At 47.5% G+C, this 14,169-nt stretch overlaps 1 protein-coding gene across 4 annotated transcripts in view; it reads left to right on the top strand.

The window, feature by feature from the left end:
* The first annotated feature begins 1,170 nt into the window (after positions 1–1,170).
* The window catches only part of PRMT2 (protein arginine methyltransferase 2), a 30,914-nt gene continuing 17,915 nt past the window's right edge, over positions 1,171–14,169 (top strand). Inside the window, exons 1-4 of one of the 4 annotated variants that reach the window (XM_075542167.1) lie at positions 1,171–1,253; positions 5,040–5,139; positions 9,941–10,048; positions 11,302–11,484. In XM_075542167.1, the coding sequence (XP_075398282.1) occupies positions 5,101–5,139; positions 9,941–10,048; positions 11,302–11,484 (330 nt within the window). In that variant the 5' untranslated portion in view covers positions 1,171–1,253; positions 5,040–5,100. Of the gene's footprint in view, positions 1,254–1,565; positions 1,711–1,849; positions 1,956–5,039; positions 5,140–9,940; positions 10,049–11,301; positions 11,485–14,169 lie in introns of those variants that run through there. The other 3 variants (XM_075542168.1, XM_075542166.1, XM_075542165.1) reach the window with 3 other exon arrangements.

The following is a 14,169-nucleotide window of genomic DNA, read 5'->3' as shown; positions in this document are numbered from 1 at the left end:
ACACTGGTACAGATAAGAGCTGTTAACACATGGAATCCAGGACAGATAACCTCCCCAAGAACAATAATGGGAGAAGTGATACCATGAGGGTAGGGAGAAGGTGGGGGGTGAGAGGGGGGAGCCAATTTCAATGATCAGTGAATAACACTCCCCCCCACCCACGACCCTGGGTGATGACCAACAGAAACATGGGTGATGAAATATACAGTGGTGCCAGATATGAAAATAATAATGTATAAGTTATTAAGGACTCATGAGGGCGGGGGAGGGTGGACAAAAAGAGCTAATATCAAGAGCTCAAGTGAAAAGAAAAGGTTTTCAAAAGGATGACTGCAACCTATGTACCAATTTGCTTGATACAATTGATGTATGGATTGTTATAAGAGCTGAAAGAGCCCCCAATAAAGTGATTTATTAAAATAAAAATGATTGTACCTTGGATTTTGTTCATAGAAGAACCATACAGATTTTGGAGGGATCCTTAACCAGTGAGGTGAAAGATTAGGTTAGGTGGTTTGAGGTGAACGTTAACTTCAACCCAATCAGCAGTTGAGGTGAGTGGGACTGAATCCATTTCCGGGACACCATCCTTCCAGACTGAGAGCCTCTGGAGTCTCTGGTGTGAGATTAAATCCTGTTTAAGAATAAGATTAAAAGTCAACCAGCTGCGAGAACAACATGGCTGGCCCCACTATGAGACGTGATGCCCCCCAGTGACTAAGGGCGATACAGGGGACAGCACCGGAGACCCAGTGTGGGAATTGCACCTTACCTGATCCCACCACACCGAGGCAAAGCACTGGGGGAGTGCAGCGAAACAGCAAGGGAATGGAGTGGCAATGGAGAATGGAGTGCTGAAAGTGGACTTTGGGGCCAGGGCGTGGTGCCCCAACAGACTGGACTGGAAAACGCTCCTAAGGGCCAACAAACGATCCTTGAACTAAAAAAAAAAAAAAAAAATTCAACCAGCTTCCCCCCCACCATTTTTTTTGATAGTTACACAGTTAATCAAACGATTTGTCGGGGCTCCTGTCTGTTACCAAATCTCTCAGCAGCACTGCAGATTGGAGGGCATTTCACGGGTTAAAAGTTATTTGCTGGATAACTCAGCCAGTACTTTGGCTTTATTTGGGAGGTTCTTGTGTCCAGTCTGTCCAACCATCCCACACGACATCAAAACCGCGTCTGCTGCCCTAGAGGCGAGTCTTGTGCTTGGGTCAGGCCAGGTCCTCTCAGAACGGCGCGCTGTGGGGGTGAGCTCACGGAGATTTCAGCAAATCCTGTCCTAGTTGCTCCCCAACTCTTCGCCATTCGTACAAAGGGCGTTCCTCGTGGTTGCGGTGGGAGTGCACCCCCCTCCAAGGGCATAGCGTGCCTAGCTATTTTACTGTTATTTCTTGATCTTTCGTATTTTACTTTAAACCCCCCACATTTCCTCTTAGGACAGGAACGCCAAATGACTGCTCCGTCAACAGGAAAGGGAAGTGGGAAGGGGAACGGTGCGATTCCTGGACCGGGGTTTCAGCTCCATTTTCGTTGTCTACAAGGGGGGTGGTGGCGCAATCCAGACCCTCCCGCCCCCCCCCCCCGTGCCAGGGTGGGGTCCAGCCTCTGCACTACCTCGCAAGCGCCCTAATCGCCTGGGTGGTGGGACGCCCACCACGCAGGGGACGCGAGTGCACGGGAGCGACCGGAGCGGCGGAGCTGGGGGTCAGCCCCACCTGGGGGGTCGCCGGAGTGCGTCTGCGCGCGGGGGCCCGCGAGGGTGGGGCCTTCGCTGCGCGCTCAGCGCCGGTCCGTGCGCGCCCAGGGCAGGGGCGGGGCGGAGCGGGGCGGCGGGACCGTGCGCCCGGGGCGCGGGCGGGTGCTGGCAGCGCGGAGGAGCCACGGGCCAGAGGTAGGGTTTCCGGGCGTGCAGCGGGCGCCGGACCGCACGTTGAGACGTGAAGCGCCAGGTGAGGTCCTTGCCTGCAGCCGTGCCCCAGCGGGCAGGCTGGGCGGTGTAGCTGCAGGACCGAGGTCTCCTGCCACTTTGGGGGTCCGCAGATGCCCAGCGCCCGCTGGTAATCCTGGAGGGGCGCTTGGCCCTCCGTGACCCACCCCTTGTGCCCCCCGCCCCCCAATCATGCCTTTCTCTTTCTCTTTGCCAAACTCTTTCCTGTATCTGAGACCCCTTCTCCCCACACACCTGTGCCCTTCCCACCCACCACCTCTCCTCCTCACCCCACCCCACCCCGCCGCCACGCCAAGCCCCCCTCCGCCGGCTTACTCACCACCCCCCACCTGCAGGGGACCGCGCTTCGTCGCCTCACTTCCTCTCTGCACCCACCTCTCCCCGCTCCCCTGCCTCCTGTGCACCCACCATCTTCCTTTCCTCCTTACCCCGGGACCCTGGTCCCCTCTGAGGGCGCCTTCTTGGGGCAGAGCCTCCCAGACGTTGACCCCGCCCCGGCCCGCCCGCTCGCCGGCTCCAGCTCCTTCGTGGGTTTCTTTTCTCCGCACCGTCCATGGTGCCCAAATCCAGCTTGTTCTTAAAGAGCGAGGTAACCTTTGATCACTTCTCCCACTTCCGTTCTTGTCAAGTCTAAGCCGTAGAGATCCCACAGGACATAGCCGAACTGCCCCGCAGTTGCTTGCTCACCTGGAAGGATACCGGGCTGCCTCATCTTTCCCTGCAGGGGCTTCTTGGACCTGCCGAACTACTGACCTTTCCGTTGACAACCGCGTGCTTTAATCACCGTGCCACCAGGGCACCTCTCCTTCCTCAAGACCCTCGAATTCCAAAGAATCAACCAACTCACCATGTAATCCACGACCTTCTGCATCCCTTGGTTTCTCTTATCATCGGATCAGACTTTTTATGTGTTTAGTTTTACCCCCCCCCCACTCGGTGATAAATCCCTTGTATTCATTCATTCACGCAGGGCTATGGTAAGGAAATAAGCAGCCTCAGTGTTTCAGTCTGTGAAAGCAATAAAGATCTTTATCTGTGACCGTTGAAACAAGCTAGATGAATTAGCAATAAAGATCTTTATCTGTGACCGTTGAAACAAGCTAGATGAATTTTACAAAAAACAGGATCCATCTCACCGAGATCTGGTACGGAAACCACAGCGGTTAGGCTGACTCAACCAGTCACAGGAATCTGAATCTCAGGGCTGAGGGCAGTTGCTTACTGATGCCTCTGGTTGAGGAGGATTGGTGCAGGCACCCTGGTTCTCCTGGCACCAGCTTGGGACCCCTTGGGGGAGGGCGCTTTTAAGTTTAACCCCTTGACTGCTTCTACTCCCCTTCCTCAGCCACAGTAAGTCTCAGCCTCCCCAGGCTTGGAGGGCAGTGGACAGGTGCGTGGCTGCCCTGCGCTCTGTGTTGAGGTCTCAGGCCTAGGTAGGTCCCTGTGCAGTCAATGTCTATTGATTCATTTCATCAGATGAGACCATATGGACAGTCCCTCTGGCAGTTTTTAAGCCCTGCCCTTTTTTTGCATTGTGGGAGTGTTTGGTAGAATCCCAGTATATGGCTTAGGCAAAGTCTTCTGAGCAGGGTCTGTAAACACTGGTTGCCAAGTAAGGGGAGTGGGGGCGCTGATTCTCAGGTTCGGTCAAGGTGGGTAGCAGCCTTTCATCCGGTTCTGTGGTGTCTGGTTGCCCAGGTGGCTGACCAGCTTGGATTCTTCCGGGCTGTTCTGAGTCTGGTTTGCTTTGTGATCACAATCCTTGCCCATATTAGAACTTCATGGTGTCGGCCTGAGCCACATCCAGAGTGAGGTCAACATGCTGAACCCTATTTGAGGGACTGAATGGTGGTGTGGAACATGTAAGTAAGGCGCTCACCAGTACATTTAAAAATCATTCCTGAAAAAGTAATGTGAACGGCAGTGTGTCAGCCAATTAAAATACAATGCATGCAGTTTAGAGAATTTGACTTGAAGTATTATAGAAATAGGCAGTATTAGGTCTTAGGAAGCAAAGCGCCCATTTTTAACAAGGAATTGCTAGGTACTTGACCAAACAAACCCCATGTCCATCCCAAAAGGTTGTTAGGTTCCATCAAGTCGGTTCTGTCTCAAATCGACCCCGTGCACAGCGGAAGGAAACACTGCCCGGGCCTGCACCGTCCTCACCACTGTGCCGTTGGAGCTCACTGGGGCAGTGACCGGGTCCACCCAGGTTGTTGAGGGACTTCCTCTCTTCCACGGCCCCTCCAGTCTGCCGAGCATGCTGTCCTTCCCCAGGGCCTGGGCTCTCCTCCTGACAACAAGCCCAAGCGGAGATGAGCTTCCAAGGAGCATTCTCCTTGTACTTCCTCCAAGACAGACTTGTTTGTCCTTCTGGCAGTCCGTGGGGTTTCAGTATTCCTCCTCAGCACCACGATTCAAGTGATTCTTCCACAGTCTTCCTTGTCATTGTCCAACTTTCACAGGCGTATGAAACGATTGAAAATAGCAGGACTTGGGTCAGGCCTCTAAATGACCTCCTTGCTCTTCAACACGTCAGAGAGGCCTTGTCCAGCAGCTCTGCGTAAAGCCGTTCGATCCCTTGACTGTGCTTCATGCGCGTTGACAGTGTGCCCAAGCACCATGAAAAGCCTGGCCACTCAAACTGCCGTCGTGCAATATTTTCAATGAAAAAGTAAGAATGGGAAATAAGAAGGTCAACCTCTGGGAGGTTGTCAATCTTAGCTACGTTTTGGCGGAGACACCTTAAAAGCCCAGGATCAGGAACTCTCATTAGAGTCAATGTTACTGGAGTTCCATAAAAGGAACTGACATTTCTTGCTCTAAATCAACAGTAAGTGAACATTGTTGACAAGTTTGGGAAAATAAATATGTTTAGTGCCAGGGAGGCTCTTAAAAACACATACATTAATTAAAAGTTCATAATTTTCAAACGCTTTTATTCTCTCTCAGGACTCGTGATGATAAGAGTGCATCTTTGCACGCATCTGTTTTACGTCTATTGGGTGGAGAATCCTTATCCTGGATTTTAGAAATGAAACGGATTTATCTACACAATGTAACAGATACTTTCTCTTTTTAGAACAGAAAGGGGGAAATGAAACATTAAAAGAGGCAGCTATGAGGCAGAACCTAAGAGAACTATGGAGACTTCAAGCGACTGCACCATAAGCAACTCGCAGGTAATTTCAACGTTGGATGTAAGAACTTGTAATCAATGAACATGTTCATGACGGAGCTAGAGACCAATTCACAGTTCCTGACCAGAGATGTGCCAGGTAGGCGGAGCTTCTCTTGGGCTTCAGGAGGTAGCCTTCAGCAATTTAGATGCTTGCTTTAGTATATTGCTGTCATGGGTCAGGTTGTATCCCCGGGCCAGTTAAAAAGAATTGCTACCTGCAGAGGTGCATCCCAAACAAAGCATTTGAAACATGTCTGTGAGCTGTGAGGGGCTGCCGCTTTCTCAGTCTTTCTAGGGTGATCTCAAAAAGAGGTTCAGTCAAAGCCCTGCTTCCAGGGGGAGCTGCTGGGCCAGGTAAATTCAAGGCCGAGAGGTCCCCTCAGAAGTGACGGTGACTGTTTTCTTTAGGATCAAAGAGGTCATCTCAATAAACTCTCTTGAAAGACACGGATGATTACTGGGGCTTATTTTGGAGACGTTTTCAGAAAACTGACAAGTGCATTGATGGAGAAAGTTGTGCCAAGGTTTTGAAAAATATTTATCACCACAGTGCACCTGCTCATTCTTCACAGGCAGCAACGGCCGTCCTTTGGAAATTGCACTGGGAAACCCGATCGTTACCCCATCCACACTGCAGCCTTGGTCTCATTCCTTCAGACTGAAGTGTCACCACCTTTACTGAGGTCCAAGTCCTGATCCATGTAAAGGGATGTATCTTGGAGTGTGGCCTGTCTCGCCTTTCTTCTGACAAGAGATAAAAGAGAGAAGCAGACAGAGAGGGGGGATCTCAATAGCACCAAGATGAAAAAGCTGGGGGTAGAGCATGACATTTGGACTCAAGGTCACTTTGCTGAGAACCTCCTAGACTCAGGGAAGATGGATACCAAGATACATAGAGATCTTCCAGGAACAAAGGGCCCTTAGGTGTTGACAGGTGACAAGGACCTCCTCCAGAGCCAACAGACCTTCCTGTAGAGCTGTTGTCCTTCATTTGGACGTCTAGCCTTTACCTTGTCAGAAAATACATTCCTGTTTGTTAAACCCATTCAGTTGTGGTATTTCAGTTACAGCAGCTTTTAAGACGTTATAGCGGATAACTGATGTAGCAAATGACAATGATGTCTTGCATGGCAGAGGTGCGACATGGCTGCGTGGAAGGAAGGTTGGCAGGTAGCGTTCGGAATTGGGCAGTCTAAACCTTTGCCTTGAAATACGTAGGCTACTCCTAAAACTCACAGCTCTCTAGGAGTCCAGTTTTAGCCCATGAGCAAATGAAGCATGCATATGTTTTTAGTTATTTAATGAAGTCCCAGATGAAATGCCAGCAATGCCAAAGGCAGGCATGGCATCTTCCAGATGTGGGTGCTCCTGTTGGTTTCTGCCTGGGATTCCACTCCACATGTCAGCTCATTCTTACTGTTTGGTTTCCTGCTTCTTGGTTCATCGGCCCCTGCAGCTTCGTGAGTTGAGAAGCCTTCAGCTTAACATCTGACACATAGACTTACACTGGACTGGACTTACTGCTTCTACAATTGTGTGAGCCACTTTTGGGGAGTATAAATTTCTCTATATACATCACTGTTTTTTTGTTTCTCTAGAGAACCCAGTCTAATACACACACACATTTCCAGATTTTTTGGCCCCTATTTCAAGCAATTCTAAAATTTGCATCCTTCTCCTTGTGGATGTGTGCTCGAGGGTGCTTCCCAGTAACACAGTCTCGAGGCCAGTGACTGGTGTTTGCAGTTTTGCTCTAATGATTTGTCCTCCAAATGGCGCTACTAACCTAGAGGGCTGTCAGCAGCTCATAAGAACGCTCCGCTAACAAGCGATAGCACCTGAGAAAATGGTGTGGGGCCTACACCTGCCCTCCTCCGGCGAGAGGAGGGATGAAAATGAGAACTCAAAACTCACTGTCCTTGAGTTGCGTCAGACTCAGTCTAGCCCTGTAGGGCAGGTTAGAACTGGCCCCTGGGAGGTAACTGACACTATAACTGCTTATGGGAGTAGAAAGCCCTAGCTCTTCCTAAGGAGCAACTGATGATAGTGCACTGCTGACCCTCTGGTTAGCAGGCCAATGTGTAACCTATGAGGGAGAGGTCAGATTGCCTCTACCCCCCAACATGCTTTATGAATATATCTATTCACCTTCCTTTTAATCCCAGTCCACCCCAGGGGCCAGCTGTCCATCATGGACTCCAACCTTCTTTAACTGACTGTGACACCGTTCATTTCTCCCATGACACTCGACCTACCTGCTGGGTTTGGTGATCCATGGTCATGGCCACACAAACCCACAGATGGTACTCAACCACGATGGGGACTTATTCGGGAAGTGAGCAGGTTGCAGTGAGTTAGGGTCAGAAAGCAGGAAGGAGACCGTTCTTCTGTTCGCAGCCCCGGTAGCAGGTATGCCTCTCCCTGGTTCCTGGCCTTGGCCTTGACTTGGTCTGTGGGCAGGGACAGCTCTGTGTCTTGGTCTTTGCAGGGCTCTCCGCTCTGTCTCCGTCTCTGCACGCGGGCCTCTCAGTTGCACTTCATTCTCCGCTGTTCTTTTTCTACCCTCCTGCTTCCCTCGTCCTGCTTCTGGGATGGCTCCCTTTATACCCAGGGAATGGCAGAACGGACCCATCCCTGAGATGGTGTCCTCTGCAGCTTACTTATACGCTCCTACCCAGTCATTTGGTGGGAGTTAACAAAGGCTATGGGTAAAAAGGACACACCAAATAAATTCACAGCACTGAGTCTCAGACATGCTACTCTTGGTCAGTCTGAGACGTTAGACATAGTATCTCCTATTTCACTTTTCCCAATTAGCAATGAATCATCGCTGTATTTTGAGATGTGTGTTCATTTGTCACTACCAGCTTACATTATGAAGGAGATGCCTGAAAGACATGTTCTTTTGATTTTGTTTCAAGATTGAATGATTGGCTAAGTTTCAAGGTGTATTTTCATGATCTTAAGGTTTTATTTATTTTTAAAATTCATTTTATTGGGGTCTCTTACAGCTCTTTTTTCTACTTCTATTTCTTTAAATCATTTTATTGGGAGCTCATACAACTCTTAACACAATCCATACATCCATCCATTGTGTCAAGCACATTTGTACATTTGTTGCCATCATCGTTCTCAAAACATTTGCTTTCGACTTGAGCCCAGTTCTTTTATTTTTGAGGGGTTAATGAATCAGACTATATACAATGTCTTGGAAGTTCTATATGGAAAGCAGGGCGTTTTAAAGTGATAGCTATAGCAGCACACCCTCACCCCATCCCTGTAATGTGCTTACTTAGAGTGGTTGTCCTAGCAAGCCATTCTGCTTTTTTATTTTTATGTTGTGGCTGGAGATAGTGCATGCATATGGAAGTTTGGGGAACAAACCTAGAAATTGCTGAGCCTTTTAAGTTGAAGTCATGCTCTCTTGGGATTATATCTAGATCATCTAAATTAGATTTTACTCAGTCTCTTGGGTCTTCCCGAAAAATGGCTGCTGTTTTTAATTTTGATTCTTCATAAATTCATTTGTAAATGATAGATTTAGTTTCCACTTGGAACTGCTTTGCTTTGGGACACATATGCTGCCTATAATGCTTAGTCAGTAACTCCAAGCCCCCAACATGATTCCTGTTTTGACCAATACCATTATAGGATGTGTACTTGGAAGTGACACATTTGAAATAGGGTATTGGCGAAGAATCTGGAAAGACCAGGAACTGCCAGGAGCCAAAAAAAAAAAAAAAATCTGTGGTTGGAGGAAGTGCAAGCAGACATTCCTTAGAAGCCAGGATCGTGAGGCTTCATCTCACCTCCTTTGGACATGTTAGCAGGGGAGACTAGTTCCTAGCAAAGGGTCGCGTGCTTGGTCCAATGGGTCAGCAACAGAGAGGACGACCTGAACGACATGGACCCACACAGCGCCTGCAACAACAGACCCAGACATAACAGCCGTGAAGACGGCACAGGGACGGCAGGGTTGTGTCCACCGGGTGACTGCGACTCAGAGCCGGCTTCATGGCATCTGACAAAACACCAGCAACTGTGCCCTCGCTGTCTGGTTGGGCTCAGTGCCGTGTTTGCTGGGGCTACTCTCCATCTCCTAGAGGTTTTGTCTCATTTGGTTGTAGAGCTGTGTGGTATTCCCTGATATGAATTTACCTCCGTTTTTGCATTTTCTTAGTTATCTCCAGCATTTGTCTACTGTAAATAAACTTGTTAATATTCCTGGGGGCACATTCATACTTACCTGTTTGGGTACATCCAGAGAAGTATTCTGGGTTACAGGGCAGGTAGGCATGCAGTCCAAGAGTTTTCCCAAGTTGGACCATATGCCTACTGATGGAAGTTCCAGTTGCCCCGTCCCTGCTTATATTTAGTATGACCACATCTCTTTCACCTTAGCCATTCTGGTACATAGAGGTAACTTGTGACTATATTTGCATCTCATGCTTATTGGCCACTTGGATGGGTTCTTGTTTGATGTGCTTATTCAAGGCTATTGTCCACTTTGAAATTGGGCTTACTTTTTCATATTAAGTTGGCAGTGTTCCTTGTAAATGCCAGATATGAACCATCTATCATAAATATGAGGGGGTTTCAAAAAATTCATGGAAAATTCTATTGTCATTTAATTCCATTTTCCACGAACTTTTCGAAGCCCCTCCTATTCATACAGCCTCTGACGTATCAGCGTCATATCTGGAAATGAATCCTATGTAAAGTACCAGAGATCCACAGGATGGTTAATGTGTAAGAAAGCTCATCTTAACTTCCTTTACTTAGGAGTTTTTGGCTTTGATCAGGAACAGGAAGCAGCCATCGAGGACAATGAGGACAAGGACTTCCAGGAGGGTGTGCAGTCCGAGGAGTTTGTGGCCATCGCAGACTACTCTGCTACTGATGAAACTCAGGTAGCCGTCTGGGGGCCTCGTGCACGAGAAGTGTACTCACCAGAAACTAGTTGGAATTTAATACATATATCAATCCTTAGTTCCATCTTGTCAAGTAGAGTTGTCCAGTTGCTACCACAGTCAGTTTCCAAACATTCTTTTTTACTTCAAAATAAAATAAGTGCAGTGTGCATAGGAATTTGTTCATAGTTTTTTTTTAAACTATAGTCTGGCCCTCCAATGGGTCTGAGGGACAGTGAACTGGCCCTGTTTAAAAAGTTTGAGGACCCCTGCCTTCGGGGGTCAAAGACCCTTTCACAGGGGTCACCTGATACATAACAGTAGCAAAATTACAGTTATGAAGTAGCAACAAAAATAATTTTACAGTTTTGGGGGGGGTGGTCACCACAACATGAGGAACTGTATTAAAGGATTGTGGCAATAGGAAGGTTGAGAACCACTGATCTAGCTGAAAATCACACCCAAGTTAAAGATGTCATCAGGTGTTTAAAGCCACATGAAACCCTTCTCTTCTGTGCCTAACAAATTCTGACCTCAAGCATGTTGGGAAAAGACAAGCATGATGGGATAAGGAACAGTCATCAATAGGGTGAAGAAAACACCGGTTTCTGCTTGGAAATCCAAATTCAGAACTTGTCCCAGTTAATGGGAAAAAACCAAAAACAACAAAGCGAAGCAAAACTCACTGCCTTTGCGTCAATAGTGACTCGTAGTGACTCTGTAGGACAGGTGGAATTTCCCCTGGGAGTTACAGAGTAGAAAGCCCTGTCTTTCTCGGGTAGAACTGCTGGTGGTTTTGAACTGCTGATCTTGTAATTGCAGCCCATCTTGTAACCATGGCACCACGAGAGTCCCTTAGTGAATGAAAAGTCAGGCCATAAAGTAAAAATCCTTACCTGAGAGCAAGTCTCCAGTCACTGAGTTGTCTGCAGCACAGCTGAGTTACAGCAACGAGGTTGGGTAGAAATTCTGTTCTAAAGAATATTGAAAACATACATTATGCATTTTCAGTTCCTTAAAAAAAAAACCAATATCAAATAAACTGTGCTGTTTTTTTTTCTTTCAGTAGATGTTTCCCCAAACTCTAAATCTGGTGTCATTTTGTAAATTACCTGCTGCGGTAATTACCCACTGACTTCTTGTTGAAATTGCTATGATTTGCTTACTAAGGTTTATCACCAATCCACCCCCGAAACACCAATGACTAGTTTTACTGAATCTTTAATCCCTTTCTTCCTTTTTACTTTTCCCAGCTCAGTTTTTCGAGAGGAGAAAAACTTCGTATCCTGAAACAAACGACCGCTGATTGGTGGTGGGGCGAGCGCGCCGGCTGCTGCGGCTACGTCCCGGCGAACCACGTGGGGAGGCACGTGGAGGAGGCTGACCCTGGAGACACGTGGCAGGATGCAGAGTATTTCGGCAGCTACAGCACTCTGGTAGTTCTTTTCCAATTCCCTGTCCTGCTGGCCAGATGGTGGGCTCTTTTAGAACCTAACGTTCGGGACATAATTCCTGGGTTCCAGTACTCATTGTTCAGCACACAGGTTGGCCACACAAGGTCATGTCTTCGGCTTAGTGGGGCGTCCAGTGCCCGTGTTTTCTACTTAGCCCTGTCACTGCCGTACAAAATCCACTGCAGACAGAACCACGCAAACGAGCCTGGCTGCGCTCCAGTAAGACTGCATTTATGAACTTCTTGCCGCTCCTTAGTGGCACGAAAAGCAGTGTCTTGCCTTTCCCCCTTTCCCTCCTCACCCTTTCTTTCTTTCCTCTGACTTCTTACCGCTGAAGGAACTTCAAAACGTGGTGGGAAAATCCCACTGCCGTTTAATTCTACTCTTCTGTGAGTTTCTCCCCCCAAAACCTTTTCACTGGGAGCTAATACAGCTACCACATGACTCCATAGTTCAGTCATATCAAGTGGTATTATACAATTGCTAATACAGTTTCAAAACATTCTCTTTCTCCTTGACCTCCTTGATTTCATCTCCCCTTTCCCCAGACCCTCTCTCTCTGAACCCCCAGGAACCCTTATTCTACTTCCTGTCTCTATAGGTTCACCAGTCTTGGGTTTCATATATCAAAAAACAGAAAACATATAACACAAACTCAAGAGGGCTATCCTCAATGCCAAATACATCAGCGCCAAGTCCCAGTATGGAAAAAAACAAATAAAAAGACCCCACAGACAATGTTGAAAACCAGATCAGACCCGATGTGGGGGAGATCAACTGACACGGCTTTAACTGTTCAAGTCAGGTGTATCATTTTGATCTCCACCAGGAATTTTTTAAAGCCCCGGTGTCAATTTCAAGACTTCATTAACCCTTCCTTCAGGGCCACCAATCCTCTCTCAGTGGGCTACAAACACTTAATTTGCATATCATGCTATAACCACTTCATTTGAATTAGTATATTCACCAGTCCTTGCATGGCATGTAAAATAGACCCATCATAAGGCGGGCCCAGGGAGAGACAAAACGTATCAAACAATTAAGTTGTTCACAAACAATTCAGGAAGGTCCATCAACCTGGACAAAAGTCACAAGATTTCTAGGATGGAATGCTAGGGGACAGGTAACGCCTGAGGACGTAGGGGACACTTCCCAAACTATTTTCTCAAAGCACCCAAGCCAAAGGCCACATAAAGGCACGCACGCTTTGTTTCCATGCGTGGGACAGACTTCAGCGTGTTTTGTGTTTGCCATAATCCGGGCTGTCCTTCTGCAGGTCTGCATTTTCAGGAGGCCTCTTCTTCCCTGCCAAGGACTTACCTCAACATTCTGGGTAGCACATAACTTCTAGTGTTGGATTCGCTCAACTTCCTTTTGACTGAAAGAAGTTAAAATTAAAAATATATATATTTTGCTAAGTATAGATCCCCCTACGGCCCAGTTTTTACCCTCTGTACCCACCACCTTCATTACGTTAAAGATTCGGCCTCACTGTGTTTGGGCTTGCTTTGTTCCCGATTGGTAATCTCTGTCATCGTGTTCTCTGTGCCAGTGTGCATCATGTGCTGTTTCCCTCTGGCTTCTTTTCGAACTTTCCCCTTGCCGGTGATTATGGATGACCTCAGCGCGACGTGCTTTGGCGTCGTTTTCCTCGTGCATCACAGGCTTGTAGTTTGCTGACCAGCTTGGATAGTTATCAAATTTAGGAACATGTCAGGACGATTCCTTTGGAAGATGTTTTTTGTTTCTGCCGTTGTGAGTGCTCATTGCGCATGTGTTAGCCCACTCGTTTTACATTTTACTAGTACTTGCTATTATTTATTTATTCATTTTTCTCGTGTTCAGGGATTTTCTTTCTCTTTTATTTTGGAGAGCTGTCTTGGCATGGTTTCAAGTCAGTGAGTTCTTTTATTGTATGGTGTCCGTCTCTTGCATCTAGAGATTGTTGTTGTTATTTCCAGAAGTTTGGGTTTATATTTCATGTTCTTTCATGTTGACTGATGTCTGCTGGGATGTTTTTCTGGGATTACAATTTCCTCAGCATTTTGACATTGCAAGTACGATGGAGAAGTCTGGGGACTTCTTGATTTCCTCTGTTCCCTTAAATGTGACTTACCTTTGTTTCTTGCTTGAAACCTCAAGAATGCTTCATGTATTTTGAAAATCAGTGACTTGACAAAGATAGATGTTGACTGTTCGGTAATGTATTTTTTCTGGACTCAGTGTATTATCAGTAGCGTATTTGGCTCAGTTGGCTCTTCTTTGAATAGATTTTCTGCGTATTTGGCTGGTTTCCTTACCGAGGCACCAGGTATCCTCAGGTTGGACCGTAAGCATCAGGTGACCTTAGCCATTGTCTTTGTCGCTCTTCCTCATTCTTCGCCATTCTCTGTTGTGAGGCTGCTTCTCTTCTTACTGCCTCTTTTCTGTTCATTGCTGCTTATCGATCATTGCAGTACCTGTGAGGGTGGGGTGGTCACTGCAGCCTTTGCTAACCTTTCAGCATCACGCAGTGACCATAAGTCATGCTTGGCACTAGTCAGCTCAAGAGTCAAGCTTGCCGGAGGGTGGGATCAGGGACCTGGCTTCTGGGAGTTCACTGATTCAAGGGGCCAAGACCCATGCTGCAGGACCCATTCTGATCTCAAAGCTTTGTACCTTACATGT

Source organism: Tenrec ecaudatus, chromosome 2 (genome assembly GCF_050624435.1).
Source record: "Tenrec ecaudatus isolate mTenEca1 chromosome 2, mTenEca1.hap1, whole genome shotgun sequence".
Lineage (NCBI taxonomy): Eukaryota > Metazoa > Chordata > Mammalia > Afrosoricida > Tenrecidae > Tenrec > Tenrec ecaudatus.
The sequence above is the reverse complement of the archived record's forward strand: the minus strand, read 5'-3'. Positions and strand labels throughout refer to the sequence as shown.